Source organism: Panulirus ornatus, chromosome 35 (genome assembly GCF_036320965.1).
Source record: "Panulirus ornatus isolate Po-2019 chromosome 35, ASM3632096v1, whole genome shotgun sequence".
Taxonomy (NCBI): Eukaryota; Metazoa; Arthropoda; class Malacostraca; order Decapoda; family Palinuridae; genus Panulirus; species Panulirus ornatus.
The window spans coordinates 19169407-19188857 of NC_092258.1; the positions used below are offsets into that span (position 1 = coordinate 19169407).

At 42.9% G+C, this 19451-nt stretch overlaps 1 protein-coding gene across 1 annotated transcript in view; it reads right to left on the reverse strand.

Annotated features, from left to right (window-relative positions):
- LOC139760195 (dnaJ homolog subfamily C member 10-like) overlaps positions 1-19451 on the reverse strand; it is a 590762-nt gene that overhangs the window by 468089 nt on the left and 103222 nt on the right. Inside the window, exon 3 of the mRNA XM_071683129.1 lies at positions 18653-18771. Coding sequence (XP_071539230.1) covers positions 18653-18771 — 119 coding nt within the window. The remainder of the gene's footprint in view (positions 1-18652; positions 18772-19451) is intronic.

Consider the following 19451-nt stretch of genomic DNA (forward strand, 5'->3'; position numbering starts at 1 on the left):
GGTGGATGTATTGGGAATAGATGTTTAAGGAAAATAAGTGTTGTGAAGTGGTTTGATCGAGAAATGTAATGAAAGGGTAAGAGAGAAGTCTGGTAATAAAAAGAGTGTGGCTGGGAGAGCAGAAGAAGGTGTGTTGAGAGAATGGAGAGAATGAGCGAGAAAAGACAGACAGAGAGAATATACGAGTCAGAGTTAAAGGGAAGACGGAGAAACAGGAGACCAAATGTGAGGGGGAAGGATGGAGTGAAAAAGATTTTGATTGATCAGGGTCTGAACATACAGGAGGGTGAAAGGCGTGCAAGGAATAGAGTGAATTGGAATGATGTGGTATATCGGGATCGACATGCTACCAATGGTTTGAACCCGGGCATGTGAAGCAACTGGGGTAAATCATGGAAAGGTCTGTGCGGCCTGGATGTAGAAAGGGAGTTGTGGTTTCAGTGCATTACACATAATAGCTAGAGACTAAGAGGGAATGAATGTGGCCATTTATGTCGTTTCCTGGTGCTACCTCACTGGTGGGGGAAGGGGGGGGGGGTGATTTCATGTGTGGCAGGGTGGCGACGGGAATGGATGAAGGTAGCAGGTATGAATATGTACACATGTATATATGTATACATCTGTGTATGCATATATTATGAATATGTTGAAATGTATATATATGTATATATATGTGTAGGGGAGAAAGAATTCTTCCCACACATTCCTCACATGTTGTTGAAGGCAACTAAAGGGGATAGGAATGGGGGTCTAGAAAACCACCCCTCCTTGTATTTTAACTTTCTAAAAGGGGAAACAGAAGGAGTCACACGGGGAGTGCTCGAGGGCTCAGATTGAGGTGTCTAAATGTGTGTGGCTGTAGCCAAGATGAGAAAAAAGGAGAGATAGGTAGTATGTTTCAGCTCTGAGTGAAACGACGCTTAAGGGTAAAGGGGAAGAGTGGTTTGGGAATGTCTTGGGAGTAAAATCACGAGTTAGTGAGAGGACAAGAGCAAGGGAAGGATAGCACTACTCCTGAAGCAGGAGTGATGGGAGTACGTGACAGAGTGTGAGAAAGTAAACTCTAGACTAATATTAGTAAAACTTAAAGTGGATGGAGAGAGATGGTTGATTATTGGTGCATATGCACCTGGGCATGAGAAGAAAGATAATGAGAGGCAAGTGTTTTGGGAAAAGCCGAGTGAGTGTGTTATTAGTTTTCATGCACGAGACCAGGTTATAGTGACGGGGTGATTTTAATGCAAAGGTGAGAAATGTGGCAGTTGAGGGAATAATTGGTGTACATGGGGTGCACAGTATTGTAAATGGAAATGGTGAAGAGCTTGTAGATTTAGGTGCTGAAAAAGGACCGGTGATTGGGAACACCTAGTTTAAAAAGACAGATATACATAAGTATACGTATGTAAGTAGGAGAGATGGCTAGAGAGCATTATTGGCTTACATGTTAATCGATAGGCACACAAAAGAGAGACTTTTGGATGTTAATGTGCTGTGAGGTGCAACTGGAGGGAGGTCTGATCATTATCTTGTGGAGGCGAAGGTGAAGATTTGTAGAGGTTTTCAGAAAAGAAGAAAGAATGTTGGGGTGAAGAGAGTGGTGAGAGAGTAAGTGAGCTTCGGAAGGAGACTTGTGTGAGGAAGTACCAAGGGAGACTGATTACAGAATGGAAAAAGGTGAGAACACATGATGTAATGGGAGTTGGGGAGGAATGGGATGTATTTAGGGAAGCAGTGATGGCCTGCACAAAATATGCTTGTGGCATGGGGAGCGTAGGAGGTGGGCAGATTAGAAAAGGTAGCGAGTGGTGGGATGAAGAAGTAAGATTATTAGTAAAAGAAAAGAGAGAGGCATTTGGACGATTTTTGCAGGGATATAATGCAAATGACTGGAAGATATATAAAAGAAAGAGGCAGGAGGTCAAGAGAAAGGTGCATGAGGTGAAAAAGAGGGCAAATGACAGTTGGGGTGAGAGAGTATTATTAAATTTTAGGGAGAATAAAAAAATGTTTTGGAAGGAGGTAAATAAAGTGCATAAGACAAGGGAGCAAATGGGAACTTCAGTGAAGGGGCTAATGGGGAGGTGATAACAAGTAGTGGTGATGTGAGGAGATGGAGTGAGTATTTTGAAGGTTTGTTGAATGTGTTTGACGATAGAGTGGCAGATATAGGGTGTTTTGGTCGAGGAGGTGTGCAAAGTGAGAGGATTAGGGAAAATGATTTGGTAAACAGAGAAGAGGTATTATTTATTAAAAAAGGGGGTGACTGTATTGTTGACTGGTTGGTAAGTTTATTTAATGTAAGTATGATTCATGGTGAAGTGCCTGAGGATTGGTAGAATGCGTGCATAGTGCCATTGTACAAAGGCAAAGGGGATGAGAGTGAGTGCTCAAACTACAGAGGTATAAGTTTGTTGAGTATTCCTGGTAAATTATATGGGAGGGTACTGATTGAGAGGGTGAAGGCATGTACAGAGCATCAGATTGGGGAAGAGCAGTGTGGTTTCAGAAGTGGTAGAGGATGTGTGGATCAGGTGTTTGCTTTGAAGAATGTATGTGAGAAATACTTAGAAAAGCAAATGGATTTGTATGTAGCTTTTATGGATCTGGAGAAGGCATATGATAGAGTTAACTGAGATGCTCTGTGGATGGTATTAAGAATATACAGTGTGGGAGGCATGTTGTTAGAAGCAGTGAAAAGTTTTTATCAAGGATGTAAAGCATGTGTACGTATAGGAAAAGAGGAAAGTGATCGGTTCTAAGTGAATGTAGGTTTGCGGCAGGGGTGTGTGATGTCTCCATGGTTGTTTAATTTGTTTATGGATGGGGTGGTTAGGGAGGTGAATGCAAGAGTTTTGGAAAGAGGGGCAAGTATGAAGTCTGTTGGGGATGAGAGAGCTTAGGAAGTGAGTCAGTTGTTGTTCACTGATGATACAGCGCTGGTGGCTGATTCATGTGAGAAACTGCAGAGGCTGGTGACTGAGTTTGGTAAAGTGTGTGAAAGAAGAAAGTTAAGAGTAAATGTGAATAAGAGCAAGGTTATTAGGTACAGTAGGGTTGAGGGTCAAGTCAATTGGGAGGTAAGTTTGAATGGAGAAAAACTGGAAGAAGTAAAGTGTTTTAGATATCTGGGAGTGGATCTGGCAGCGGATGGAACCATGGAAGTGGAAGTGGATCATAGGGCGGGGGAGGGGGCGAAAATTCTGGGAGCCTTAAAGAATGTGTGGAAGTCGAAAACATTATCTCGGAAAGCAAAAATGGGTATGTTTGAAGGAATAGTGGTTCCAACAATGTTGTATGGTTGCGAGGCGTGGGCTATGGATAGAGTTGTGCGCAGGAGGTTGGATGTGCTGGAAATGAGATGTTTGAGGACAATGTGTGGTGTGAGGTGGTATGATCGAGTAAGTAACGTAAGGGTAAGAGAGATGTGTGGAAATAAAAAGAGCGTGGTTGAGAGAGCAGAAGAGGGTGTTTTGAAATGGTTCGGGCACATGGAGAGAATGAGTGAGGAAAGATTGACCAAGAGAATATATGTGTCGGAGGTGGAGGGAACGAGGAGAAGAGGGAGACCAAATTGGAGGTGGAAAGATGGAGTGAAAAAGATTTTGTGTGATCGGGGCCTGAACATGCAGGAGGGTGAAAGGAGGGCAAGGAATAGAGTGAATTGGAGCGATGTGGTATACCGGGGTTGACGTGCTGTCAGTGGATTGAATCAAGGCATGTGAAGCGTCTGGGGTAAACCATGGAAAGCTGTGTAGGTATGTATATTTGCGTGTGTGGACGTATGTATATACATGTGTATGGGGGTGGGTTGGGCCATTTCTTTCGTCTGTTTCCTTGCTTTGTCGCTGTCTCCCTGCGTTTGCAAGGTAGCGCAAGGAAACAGACGAAAGAAATGGCCCAACCCACCCCCATACAAATGTATATACATACGTCCACACACGCAAATATACATACCTACACAGCTTTCCATGGTTTACCCCAGACACTTCACATGCCTTGATTCAATCCACTGACAGCACGTCAACCCCGGTATACCACATCGCTCCAATTCACTCTATTCCTTGCCCTCCTTTCACCCTCCTGCATGTTCAGGCCCCGATCACACAAAATCTTTTTCACTCCATCTTTCCACCTCCAATTTGGTCTCCCTCTTCTCCTCGTTCCCTCCACCTCTGACACATATATTCTCTTGGTCAATCTTTCCTCACTCATTCTCTCCATGTGCCCGAACCATTTCAAAACACCCTCTTCTGCTCTCTCAACCACGCTCTTTTTATTTCCACACATCTCTCTTACCATTACGTTACTTACTCGATCAAACCACCTCACACCACACATTGTCCTCAAACATCTCATTTCCAGCACATCCATCCTCCTGCGCACAACTCTATCCATAGCCCACGCCTCGCAACCATACAACATTGTTGGAACCACTATTCCTTCAAACATACCCATTTTTGCTTTCCGAGATAATGTTCTCGACTTCCACACATTCTTCAAGGCTCCCAGAATTTTCACCCCCTCCCCCACCCTATGATCCACTTCCGCTTCCATGGTTCCATCCGCTGCCAGATCCACTCCCAGATATCTAAAACACTTCACTTCCTCCAGTTTTTCTCCATTCAAACTCACCTCCCAATTGACTTGACCCTCAACCCTACTGTACCTAATAACCTTGCTCTTATTCACATTTACTCTTAACTTTCTTCTTTCACACACTTTACCAAACTCAGTCACCAGCTTCTGCAGTTTCTCACATGAATCAGCCACCAGCGCTGTATCATCAGCGAACAACAACTGACTCACTTCCCAAGCTCTCTCATCCCCAACAGACTTCATACTTGCCCCTCTTTCCAAAACTCTTGCATTCACCTCCCTAACAACCCCATCCATAAACAAATTTTGTTTGGAGACATCACACACCCCTGCCGCAAACCTACATTCACTGAGAACCAATCACTTTCCTCTCTTCCTACACGTACACATGCCTTACATCCTCGATAAAAACTTTTCACTGCTTCTAACAACTTGCCTCCCACACCATATATTCTTAATACCTTCCACAGAGCATCTCTATCAACTCTATCATATGCCTTCTCCAGATCCATAAATGCTACATACAAATCCATTTGCTTTTCTAAGTATTTCTCACATACATTCTTCAAAGCAAACACCTGATCCACACATCCTCTACCACTTCTGAAACCACACTGCTCTTCCCCAATCTGATGCTCTGTACATGCCTTCACCCTCTCAATCAATATCCTCCCATATAATTTACCAGGAATACTCAACAAACTTATACCTCTGTAATTTGAGCACTCACTCTTATCCCCTTTGCCTTTGTACAATGGCACTATGCACACATTCCGCCAATCCTCAGGCACCTCACCATGAGTCATACATACATTAAATAACCTTACCAACCAGTCAACAATACAGTCACCCCCTTTTTTAATAAATTCCACTGCAATACCATCCAAACCTGCTGCCTTGCCGGCTTTCATCTTCCACAAAGCTTTTACTACCTCTTCTCTGTTTACCAAATCATTTTCCCTAACCCTCTCACTTTGCACACCACCTCGACCAAAACACCCTATATCTGCCACTCTATCATCAAACACATTCAACAAACCTTCAAAATACTCACTCCATCTCCTTCTCATATCACCACTACTTGTTATCACCTCCCCATTTGCGCCCTTCACTGAAGTTCCCATTTGCTCCCTTGTCTTAGCACTTTATTTACCTCCTTCCAAAACTTCTTTTTAATCTCCCTAAAATTTAATGATACTCTCTCACCCCAACTCTCATATGCCCTTTTTTTCACCTCTTGCACCTTTCTCTTGACCTCCTGTCTCTTTCTTTTATACATCTCCAACTCAATTGCATTTTTTCCCGGCAAAAATCGTCCAAATGCCTCTCTCTTCTCTTTCACTAATACTCTTACTTCTTCATCCCACCACTCACTACCCTTTCTAATCAACCCACCTCCCACTCTTCTCATGCCACAAGCATCTTTTGCGCAATCCATCACTGATTCCCTAAATACATCCCATTCCTCCCCCACTCCCCTTACTTCCATTGTTCTCACCTTTTTCCATTCTGTACTCAGTCTCTCCTGGTACTTCCTCACACAAGTCTCCTTCCCAAGCTCACTTACTCTCACCACCCTCTTCACCCCAACATTCACACTTCTTTTCTGAAAACCCATACAAATCTTCACCTTAGCCTCCACAAGATAATGATCAGACATCCCTCCAGTTGCACCTCTCACCACATTAACATCCAAAATTCTCTCTTTCGCGCGCCTGTCAATTAACACGTAATCCAATAACGCTCTCTGGCCATCTCTCCTACTTACATAAGTATACTTATGTATATCTCGCTTTTTAAACCAGGTATTCCCAATCATCAGTCCTTTTTCAGCACATAAATCTACAAGCTCTTCACCATTTCCATTTACAACACTGAACACCCCATATATACCAATTATTCCCTCAACTGCCACATTACTCACCTTTGCATTCAAATCACCCATCACTATAACCCGGTCTCGCGCATCAAAACCACTAACACACTCATTCAGCTGCTCCCAAAACACTTGCCTCTCATGATCTTTCTTCTCATGCCCAGGTGCATATGCACCAATAATCACCCATCTCTCTCCATCAACTTTCAGTTTTACCCATATTAATCCAGAATTTACTTTCTTACATTCTATCATATATATATACTATATATATATATATATATATATATATATATATATATATATATATATATAGATATAGGGTGTTTTGGTCGAGGTGGTGTGCAAAGTGACAGGGTTAGGGAAAATGATTTGGTAAACAGCGAAGAGGTAGTAAAAGCTTTGTGGAAGATGAAAGCCGGCAAGGCAGCAGGTTTGGAAGGTATTGCAGTGGAATTTATTAAAAAAGGGGGTGACTGTATAATTGACTGGTTGGTAAGGTTATTTGATATATGAATGACTCATGGTGATGTGCCTGAGGATTGGCGGAATGTGTGCATAGTGCCATTGTACAAAGGCAAAGGGGATAAGAGTGAGTGCTCAAATTACAGAGGTATAAGTTTGTTGAGTATTCCTGGTAAATTATATAGGAGGGTATTGATTGAGAGGGAGAAGGAATGTACAGAGCATCAGATTGGGGAAGAGCAGTGTGGTTTCAGAAGTGGTAGAGGATGTGTGGATCAGGTGTTTGCTTTGAAAAATGTATGTGAGAAATACTTAGAAAAGCAAATGGATATGTATGTAGCATTTATGGATCTGGAGAAGGCATATGATAAGAGTTGATAGAGATGCTCTGTGGAAGGTATTAAGAATATATGGTGTGGGAGGCAAGTTGTTAGAAGCAGTGAAAAGTTTTTACCGAGGATGTAAGGCATGTGTACGTGTAGGAAGAGAGGAAATTGATTGGTTCTCAGTGAATGTAGGTTTGCGGCAGGGGTGTGTGATGTCTCCATGGTTGTTTAATTTGTTTATGGATGGGGTTGTTAGGGAGGTGAATGCAAGAGTTTTGGAAAGAGGGGCAAGTATGAAGTCTGTTGGGGATGAGAGAGCTTGGGAAGTGAGTCAGTTGTTGTTCGCTGATAATACAGCGCTGGTGGCTGATTCATGTGAGAAACTGCAGAAGCTGGTGACTGAGTTTGGTAAAGTGTGTGAAAGAAGAAAGTTAAGAGTAAATGTGAATAAGAGCAAGTTTATTAGGTACAGTGGGGTTGAGGGTCAAGTCAATTGGGAGGTGAGTTTGAATGGAGAAAAACTGGAGGAAGTAAAGTGTTTTAGATATCTGGGAGTGGATCTGGCAGCGGATGGAACCATGGAAGCGGAAGTGGATCATAGGGTGGGGGAGGGGGCGAAAATTCTGGGAGCCTTGAAGAATGTGTGGAAGTCGAGAACATTATCTCGGAAAGCAAAAATGGGTATGTTTGAAGGAATAGTGGTTCCAACAATGTTGTATGGTTGCGAGGCGTGGGCTATGGATAGAGTTGTGCGCAGGAGGATGGATGCGCTGGAAATGAGATGTTTGAGGACAATGTGTGGTGTGAGGTGGTTTGATCAAGTAAGTGATGTAAGGGTAAGAGAGATGTGTGGAAATAAAAAGAGCGTGGTTGAGAGAGCAGAAGAGGGTGTTTTGAAATGGTTTGGGCACATGGAGAGAATGATTGAGGAAAGATTGACCAAGAGGATATATGTGTTGGAGGTGGAGGGAACGAGAAGTGGGAGACCAAATTGGAGGTGGAAAGACAGAGTGAAAAAGATTTTGTGTGATTGGGGCCTGAACATGCAGGAGGGTGAAAGGAGGGCAAGGAATAGAGTGAATTGGAGCGATGTGGTATACCGGGGTTGACGTGCTGTCAGTGGATTGAAGCAGGGCATGTGAAGCGTCTGGGGTAAACCATGGAAAACTGTGTAGGTATGTATATTTGCGTGTGTGGACGTATGTATATACATGTGTATGGGGGGGGTTGGGCCATTTCTTTCGTCTGTTTCCTTGCGCTACCTCGCAAACACGGGAGACAGCGACAAAGTATAATAAAAAAAAAAATAAATATATACATATATATATATTTTTTTTTTTTTTTTTTTTTTATACTTTGTCGCTGTCTCCCGCGTTTGCGAGGTAGCGCAAGGAAACAGACGAAAGAAATGGCCCAACCCCCCCCCCATACACATGTACATACACACGTCCACACACGCAAATATACATACCTACACAGCTTTCCATGGTTTACCCCAGACGCTTCACATGCCTTGCTTCAATCCACTGACAGCACGTCAACCCCTGTATACCACATGACTCCAATTCACTCTATTTCTTGCCCTCCTTTCACCCTCCTGCATGTTCAGGCCCCGATCACACAAAATCTTTTTCACTCCATCTTTCCACCTCCAATTTGGTCTCCCTCTTCTCCTCGTTCCCTCCACCTCCGACACATATATCCTCTTGGTCAATCTTTCCTCACTCATTCTCTCCATGTGCCCAAACCATTTCAAAACACCCTCTTCTGCTCTCTCAACCACGCTCTTTTTATTTCCACACATCTCTCTTACCCTTACGTTACTTACTCGATCAAACCACCTCACACCACACATTGTCCTCAAACATCTCATTTCCAGCACATCCATCCTCCTGCGCACATCTCTATCCATAGCCCACGCCTCGCAACCATACAACATTGTTGGAACCACTATTCCCTCAAACATACCCATTTTTGCTTTCCGAGATAATGTTCTCGACTTCCACACATTTTTCAAGGCTCCCAAAATTTTCGCCCCCTCCCCCACCCTATGATCCACTTCCGCTTCCATGGTTCCATCCGCTGACAGATCCACTCCCAGATATCTAAAACACTTCACTTCCTCCAGTTTTTCTCCATTCAAACTCACCTCCCAATTGACTTGACCCTCACCCCTACTGTACCTAATAACCTTGCTCTTATTCACATTTACTCTCAACTTTCTTCTTCCACACACTTTACCAAACTCAGTCACCAGCTTCTGCAGTTTCTCACATGAATCAGCCACCAGCGCTGTATCATCAGCGAACAACAACTGACTCACTTCCCAAGCTCTCTCATCCACAACAGACTTCATACTTGCCCCTCTTTCCAGGACTCTTGCATTTACCTCCCTTACAACCCCATCCATAAACAAATTAAACAACCATGGAGACATCACACACCCCTGCCGCAAACCTACATTCACTGAGAACCAATCACTTTCCTCTCTTCCTACACGTACACATGCCTTACATCCTCGATAAAAACTTTTCACTGCTTCTAACAACTTGCCTCCCACACCATATATTCTTAATACCTTCCACAGAGCATCTCTATCAACTCTATCATATGCCTTCTCCAGATCCATAAATGCTACATACAAATCCATTTGCTTTTCTAAGTATTTCTCACATACATTCTTCAAAGCAAACACCTGATCCACACATCCTCTACCACTTCTGAAACCGCACTGCTCTTCCCCAATCTGATGCTCTGTACATGCCTTCACCCTCTCAATCAATACCCTCCCATATAATTTACCAGGAATACTCAACAAACTTATACCTCTGTAATTTGAGCACTCACTCTTATCCCCTTTGCCTTTGTACAATGGCACTACGCACGCATTCCGCCAATCCTCAGGCACCTCACCATGAGTCATACATACATTAAATAACCTTACCAACCAGTCAACAATACAGTCACCCCCTTTCTTAATAAATTCCACTGCAATACCATCCAAACCTGCTGCCTTGCCGGCTTTCATCTTCCGCAAAGCTTTTACTACCTCTTCTCTGTTTACCAAATCATTTTCCCTAACCCTCTCACTTTGCACACCACCTCGACCCAAACACCCTATATCTGCCACTCTGTCATCAGACACATTTAACAAACCTTCAAAATACTCATTCCATCTCCTTCTCACATCACCGCTACTTGTTATCACCTCCCCATTTACGCCCTTCACTGAAGTTCCCATTTGCTCCCTTGTCTTACGCACCCTATTTACCTCCTTCCAGAACATCTTTTTATTCTCCCTAAAATTTACTGATAGTCTCTCACCCCAACTCTCATTTGCCCTTTTTTTCACCTCTTGCACCTTTCTCTTGACCTCCTGTCTCTTTCTTTTATACTTCTCCCACTCAATTGCATTTTTTCCCTGCAAAAATCGTCCAAATGCCTCTCTCTTCTCTTTCACTAATACTCTTACTTCTTCATCCCACCACTCACTACCCTTTCTAAACAGCCCACCTCCCACTCTTCTCATGCCACAAGCATCTTTTGCGCAATCCATCACTGATTCCCTAAATACATCCCATTCCTCCCCCACTCCCCTTACTTCCATTGTTCTCACCTTTTTCCATTCTGTACACAGTCTCTCCTGGTACTTCCCCACACAGGTCTCCTTCCCAAGCTCACTTACTCTCACCACCTTCTTCACCCCAACATTCACTCCTCTTTTCTGAAAACCCATACTAATCTTCACCTTAGCCTCCACAAGATAATGATCAGACATCCCTCCAGTTGCACCTCTCAGCACATTAACATCCAAAAGTCTCTCTTTCGCACGCCTGTCAATTAACACGTAATCCAATAACGCTCTCTGGCCATCTCTCCTACTTACATAAGTATACTTATGTATATCTCGCTTTTTAAACCAGGTATTCCCAATCATCAGTCCTTTTTCAGCACATAAATCTACAAGCTCTTCACCTATATATATATATATATATATATATATATATATATATATATATATATATATAGGGTGTTTTGGTCGAGGTGGTGTGCAAAGTGAGAGGGTTAGGGAAAATGATTTGGTAAACAGCGAAGAGGTAGTAAAAGCTTTGCGGAAGATGAAAGCCGGCAAGGCAGCAGGTTTGGATGGCATTGCAGTGGAATTTATTAAAAAAGGGGGTGACTGTATTATTGACTGGTTGGTAAGGTTATTTAATATATGTATGACTCATGGTGATGTGCCTGAGGATTGGCGGAATGTGTGCATAGTGCCATTGTACAAAGGCAAAGGGGATGAGAGTGAGTGCTCAAATTACAGAGGTATAAGTTTGTTGAGTATTCCTGGTAAATTATATGGGAGGGTATTGATTGAGAGGGAGAAGGCATGTACAGAGCATCAGATTGGGGAAGAGCAGTGTGGTTTCAGAAGTGGTAGAGGATGTGTGGATCAGGTGTTTGCTTTGAAGAATGTATGTGAGAAATACTTAGAAAAGCAAATGGATTTGTATGTAGCATTTATGGATCTGGAGAAGGCATATGATAGAGTTGATAGAGATGCTCTGTGGAAAGTATTAAGAATATATGGTGTGGGAGGCAAGTTGTTAGAAGCAGTGAAAAGTTTTTATCGAGGATGTAAGGCATGTGTACGTGTAGGAAGAGAGGAAAGTGATTGGTTCTCAGTGAATGTAGGTTTGCAGCACGGGTGTGTGATATCTCCAAGGTTGTTTAATTTGTTCATGGATGGGGTTGTTAGGGAGGTGAATGCAAGAGTTTTGGAAAGAGGGGCAAGTATGAAGTCTGTTGGGGATGAGAGAGCTTGGGAAGTGAGTCAGTTGTTGTTCGCTGATAATACAGCGCTGGTGGTTGATTCATGTAAGAAACTGCAGAAGCTGGTGACTGAGTTTGGTAAAGTGTGTGAAAGAAGAAAGTTAAGAGTAAATGTGAATAAGAGCAAGGTTATTAGGTACAGTGGGGTTGAGGGTCAAGTCAATTGGGAGGTAAGTTTGAATGGAGAAAAACTGGAGGAAGTAAAGTGTTTTAGATATCTGGGAGTGGATCTGGCAGAGGATGGAACCATGGAAGCGGAAGTGGATCATAGGGTGGGGAGAGGGGGCGAAAATTCTGGGAGCCTTGAAGAATGTGTGGAAGTCGAGAACATTATCTCGGAAAGCAAAAAATGGGTATGTTTGAAGGAATAGTGGTTCCAACAATGTTGTATGGTTGCGAGGCATGGGCTATGGATAGAGTTGTGCGCAGGAGGATGGATGTGCTGGAAATGAGATGTTTGAGGACAATGTGTGGTGTGAGGTGGTTTGATCGAGTGAGTAACGTAAGGGTAAGAGAGATGTGTGGAAATAAAAAGAGCGTGGTTGAGAGAGCAGAAGAGTGTGTTTTGAAATGGTTTGGGCACATGGAGAGAATGAGTGAGGAAAGATTGACCAAGAGGGTATATGTGTCGGAGGTGGAGGGAACGAGGAGAAGTGGGAGACCAAATTGGAGGTGGAAAGATGGAGTGAAAAAGATTTTGTGTGATCGGGGCCTGAACATGCAGGAGGGTGAAAGGAGGGCAAGGAATAGAGTGAATTGGATCGATGTGGTATACCGGGGTTGACGAGCTGTCAGGCACCTCACCATGAGTCATTTTTTTTTTTTTTTTTTTTTTTTTGCTTTGTCGCTGTCTCCCGCATTTGCGAGGTAGCGCAAGGAAACAGACGAAAGAAATGGCCCAACCCACCCCCATACACATGTATATACATACGTCCACACACACAAATATACATACCTACACAGCTTTCTATGGTTTACCCCAGACGCTTCACATGCCTTGATTCAATCCACTGACAGCACGTCAACCCCGGTATACCACATCGCTCCAATTCACTCTATTCCTTGCCCTCCTTTCACCCTCCTGCATGTTCAGGCCCCTATCACACAAAATCTTTTTCACTCCATCTTTCCACCTCCAATTTGGTCTCTCTCTTCTCCTCGTTCCCTCCACCTCCGACACATATATCCTCTTGGTCAATCTTTCCTCACTCATTCTCTCCATGTGCCTGAACCATTTCAAAACACCCTCTTCTGCTCTCTCAACCACGCTCTTTTTATTTCCACACTCTCTCTTACCCTTACGTTACTTACTCGATCAAACCACCTCACACCACACATTGTCCTCAAACATCTCATTTCCAGCACATCCATCCTCCTGCGCACAACTCTATCCATAGCCCATGCCTCGCAACCATACAACATTGTTGGAACCACTATTCCTTCAAACATACCCATTTTTGCTTTCCGAGATAATGTTCTCGACTTCCACACATTCTTCAAGGCTCCCAGAATTTTCGCCCCCTCCCCTACCCTATGATCCACTTCCGCTTCCATGGTTCCATCCTCTGCCAGATCCACTCCCAGATATCTAAAACACTTCACTTCCTCCAGTTTTTCTCCATTCAAACTCACCTCCCAATTGACTTGACCCTCAACCCTACTGTACCTAATAACCTTGCTCTTATTCACATTTACTCTTAACTTTCTTCTTTCACACACTTTACCAAACTCAGTCACCAGCTTCTGCAGTTTCTTACATGAATCAGCCACCAGCACTGTATCATCAGCGAACAACAACTGACTCACTTCCCAAGCTCTCTCATCCCCAACAGACTTCATACTTGCCCCTCTTTCCAAAACTCTTGCATTCACCTCCCTAACCACCCCATCCATAAACAAATTAAACAACCATGGAGACATCACACACCCCTGCCGCAAACCTACATTCACTGAGAACCAATCACTTTCCTCTCTTCCTACACGTACACATGCCTTACATCCTCGATAAAAACTTTTCACTGCTTCTAACAACTTTCCTCCCACACCATATATTCTTAATACCTTCCACAGAGCATCTCTATCAACTCTATCATATGCCTTCTCCAGATCCATAAATGCTACATACAAATCCATTGTCATACATACATACATCAAATAACCTTACCAACCAGTCAACAATACAGTCACCCCCTTTTTTAATAAATTCCACTGCAATACCATCCAAACCTGCTGCCTTGCCGGCTCTCATCTTCCGCAAAGCTTTTACTACCTCTTCTCTGTTTACCAAATCATTTTCCCTAACCCTCTCACTTTGCACACCACCTCGACCAAAACACCCTATATCTGCCACTCTATCATCAAACACATTCAACAACCTTCAAAATACTCACTCCATCTCCTTCTCACATCACCACTATTTGTTATCACCTCCCCATTTGCGCCCTTCACTGGTGTTCCCATTTGCTCCCTTGTCATACGCACTTTATTTACCTCCTTCCAGAACATCTTTTTATTCTCCCTAAAATTTAATGATACTCTCTCACCCCAACTCTCATTTGCCCTCTTTTTCACCTCTTGCACCTTTCTCTTGACCTCCTGTCTCTTTCTTTTATACATCTCCCACTCAATTGCATTTTTTCCCTGCAAAAACCGTCCAAATGCCTCTCTCTTCTCTTTCACTAATAATCTTACTTCTTCATCCCACCACTCACTACCCTTTCTAATCTGCCCACCTCCCACGCTTCTCATGCCACAGCTCCCTTTCCACATCCAGGCCCCACACAACTTTCCATGGTTTACCCGACGCTTCACATGCCCTGATTCAAATCCACTGACAGCACGTCAACCCCGGTATACCACATCGATCCAATTCACTCTATTCCTTGCCCTCCTTTCACCCTCCTGCATGTTCAGGCCCCGATCACACAAAATCTTTTTCACTCCATCTTTCCACCTCCAATTTGGTCTCCTACTTCTCCTCGTTCCCTCCACCTCCGACACATATATCCTCTTGGTCAATCTTTCCTCACTCATTCTCTCCATGTGCCCAAACCATTTCAAAACACCCTCTTCTGCTCTCTCAACCTACATTCACTGAGAACCAATCACTTTCCTCTCTTCCTGCACGTACACATGCCTTACATCCTCGATAAAAACTTTTCACTGCTTGTAACAACTTGCCTCCCACACCATATATTCTTAATACCTTCCACAGAGCATCTCTATCAACTCTGTCATATGCCTTCTCCAGATCCATAAATGTTACATACAAATCCATATGCTTTTCTAAGTATTTCTCACATACATTTTTCAAAGCAAACACCTGATCGACACATCCTTCACCACTTCTGAAACCACACTGCTCTTCCCCAATCTGATGCTCTGTACATGCCCTCACCCTCTCAATTAATACCCTCCCATATAATTTACCAGGAACACTCAACAAACTTATACCTCTGTAATTTGAGCACTCACTTTTATCCCCTTTGCCTTTGTACAATAGCACTATGCAAGCATTTTGCCAGTCCTCAGGCACCTCACCATGAGTCATACATACATTAAATAACCTTACCAACCAGTTAACAATACAGTCACCCCCTTGTATAATAAATTCCACTGGAAAACTATCCAAACCCGCTGCCTAGGCCGCTTTCATCTTCCGCAAAGCTTTTACTACCTCTTCTCTGTTTACCAGATCATTTTCCCTAACCCTCTCACTTTGCACAACACTTCAACCAGAACACCCTATATCTGCCACTCTATCATCAAACACATTCAACAAACCTTCAAAATACTTACTCCATCTCTTCATCACCACTACTTGTTATCACCTCCCCATTAGCCCTTTTCACTAAAGTTCCCATTTATTCCCTTGTCTTACGCACTTTATTTACCTCCTTCCAAAACATCTTTTTAATCTCCCTAAAATCTAATGATATTCTCTCACCCCAACTCTCATTTGCCCTCTTTTTCACCTCTTGCACCTGTCTCCTCACCTCCTGCCTCTTTCTTTTATACATCTCCCAGTCATTTGCATTATTTCCTTGCAAAAATCGTCCAAATGCCTCTCTCTTCTCTTTCACTAATAATCTTACTTCTTCATCCTACCACTCACTACCCTTTCTAATCTGCCCACCTCCTACGCTTCTCATGCCACAAGCATCTTTTGCGCAAGCTATCACTGCTTCCCTAAATACATCCCATTCCTACCCCACTCCACTTGAGTCCTTTGTTCTCACCTTTTTCCATTTTGTACTTAGTGTCTCCTGGTACTTCCTCACACAAGTCTCCTTCCCAAGCTCACTTACTCTCACCACTCTCTTCACTCCAACATTCTTTCTTCTTTTCTAAAAACCTCTACAAATCTTCACCTTCGCCTCCACAAGATAATGATCAGACATACCTCCAGTTGCACCTCTCAGCACAAAGTCTCTCGCACGCCTATCAATTAACACGTAATCCAATAACGCTCTCCGGCCATCCCTCCTCCTTACATACGTATACTTACGTATATCTCTCTTTTTAAACCAGGTATTCCCAATCACCTGTCCTTTTTCAGCACATAAATCTACAAGCTCTTCACCATTTCCATTTACAATAATGAACACCCCATGTACACCAATCATTCCCTCAACTGCCACATTACTTACCTTTGCATTCAAATCATCCACCACTATAACCCGGTCTCATGCATCAAAACTACTAACACACTCACTCAGCTGCTCCCAAAACACTTGCCTCTCATGATCTTTCTTCTCATGCCCAGGTGCATATCCACCAATAATCACCCATCTCTCTTCATCCACTTTCACTTTTACCCATATCAATCTAGAGTTTACTTTCTTACACTGTCACATACTCCCACCACTCCTGTTTCAGGAGTAGTGCTACTCCTTCCCTTGCCTTGTCCTCTCCCTAAGCCCTGACTTTACTCCCAAGACATTCCTAAATCACTCTTCCCCTTTACCCTTGACCTTCGTTTCATCCAGGTTCCTTTCCTCAAACATACTACCTATCTCTCCTTTTTTCTCATCTTGGTTACATCCACACAAATTCAGACACCCCAATGAGGAGGATGAGAACTCCCCGAGTGACTCTTTCTTCTGTTTCCCCTTTTAGAAAGTTAAAATACAAGGAGGGATGTGGCATTTTTTAATCTGGAGAAGGCATACGATAGGGTTGACAGATGCTTTGTGGAAGGTCTTAAGAGTATACAGTGTGGGGGTAAGTTGCTTGAAGAAGTTTAAACATTTTACCAAGGATGTAAGGCATGTGTGTGCGTAGGAAGAGATGAGAGCTAATGATTCCCAGTGAATGTCAGTCTGTGGCAGGGGTGTGTGATGTCCCATTGGTTGTTTAATTTAATGGATGTGGTGGTTAGAGAGGCAAATGCAAGGTTTTTGGAGTGTTTCAGATATCGGGAGTGGACTTAGCAGCGAGTGGAACCATGGAATAACAAGTGAGTCAAAGGGTGGGGGGAGAGATCAAAGGTTTTGGGAGCAATGAAGAATGTTAGAAAGGAGAGAACATTATCTCAGTGAGCAAAAATGGGTATGTATGAAAGAATAGTAGTTCTGACAATATTATATGGTTGCGAGGCATGGGTTTTAGAAAGGGTTGTAGGAAGTAGGGTGGATGTGTGTGAAATGAAATGTTTGAGGACAATATATAGCGTGAGGTGGTTTAATAGAGTAACGAAAGAGTACGAGAGATGTGTGGAAATAGAGTGTGGTTGAGAAAGCAGAAGAGGGTGTATTGAAATGGTTTGGACATATGGAGAGAATGAGTGAGGAAAGATTGAGAAAGAGGATATATGTGTCAGAAGTGAAGGAAACAATGAGAAGCAGGAGACCAAACTGGAGCTGGAAGGATGGAGTGAAAAAGATCTTAAGCAATCAGGTCCTGAACATACAAGAGGGTGAGAGGGGTGCAAGGAATAGAGTGAACTGGAATGATGTGGTATACCGGAGTTGATGTGCTTTCAATGGACTGAACCAAGGCATGTGAAACGTCTGGGGTAAACCATGGAAACATCTGTGGGTCCTGGATCTGGATAGGGAGTTTAGGTTTCAGTGCATTACACATGACAGATAAAGGCTGAATGTGAATGAATGTGGCCTTTTTTGCCTGTTTTCCTGTGCTACCTCACTGAAGCAGGGAGTAGCAATGGTATTTCCTGTGGGGCGGGGTAGTGTCGGATATGGATGAAAGCAAGCAAGTATGACTGTGCACATGTGTATATATGTATATGTCTGTGATGAGTATATTTATGAATGTATAAGTGTCTTGCTTTGTCTTGCAAGAATAAGTGTATATGCTGATATGTATATGTACATATATGTGTACATGTTGATATGTATATGTATGTATATGTGTGTGTATGGGCATTTATGTATATATATTTATGTGTATATGAGTGGATGGGCCGTTCTTTGTCTGTTCCTGGCTCTACCTCACTGACGCTGGAAACGCCGATCAAGTATGATTAATAAACAAAAAAGAAATGCCAGTATGTGGGTCTAATTTACTAATATAAAATGTTGAGGGAAGGAAAAATACTGACCTGCTATCATCTAGTCCTTCTTCACCATGCAAATCATACTTCTTTCTCATCTCTTCATCCTTCAGGACTTCATATGCACGGTTTATCCGTACAAATTTCTCATGTGCTTCAGGATCATCCTAAAGTTAACAAGCAAAAAAAAGTATGTAATTGTCATATCATAATGAAAAATAAAATATCACAAGAAAGTATAATGCAGAAAATGAAACCATCTACAAAAAAGTGTTTACTTTTGCTAAACAGCTACTTCTGTGTTTTTGACATTTTTCACTGAAGAAATGAAGGTTTCAAAATCTGAATTTTTTCTCCTGGTGGTGCTATCCTGCCAGCATGAGATTTTCTTGAATATTCTCTTAAAGATTTGGGGCCAAAACCTTCTAACCGTCCATCTCTGTGGAGGGGAGAACAGGCATCCCCACCCACTGCCTTCCTACCAACTCTTTATGGCAGTGTGCTCATTTTGGGACCAGCTTTAGCCAATGAGAGACTCTCAGAGAGATGACATCACTGACCTACTCACTCCTGGATGCTCAACAACTCAGAATTAACAGATCAAGGGTGTCAAAAGCTTATTTAAAGAAAGGTTTCTATGAAAGAGAGAAGAGAAGGGTAAAGATTCCAGGAAAAATGCTCACAGGATGCAAACTGGAAAATACTTTTTCAAATTCAAAACATAAATTTCTCTCCTCTGTGGTCTGTCCTGTAAGCATGAGAACATACCTGCATGAAGGAGGGAGGTTCAAAGAAAAACTTTAAGATATCAAGGCTGAATGCAAAGGCAGAAATAAGCAACTTCAAA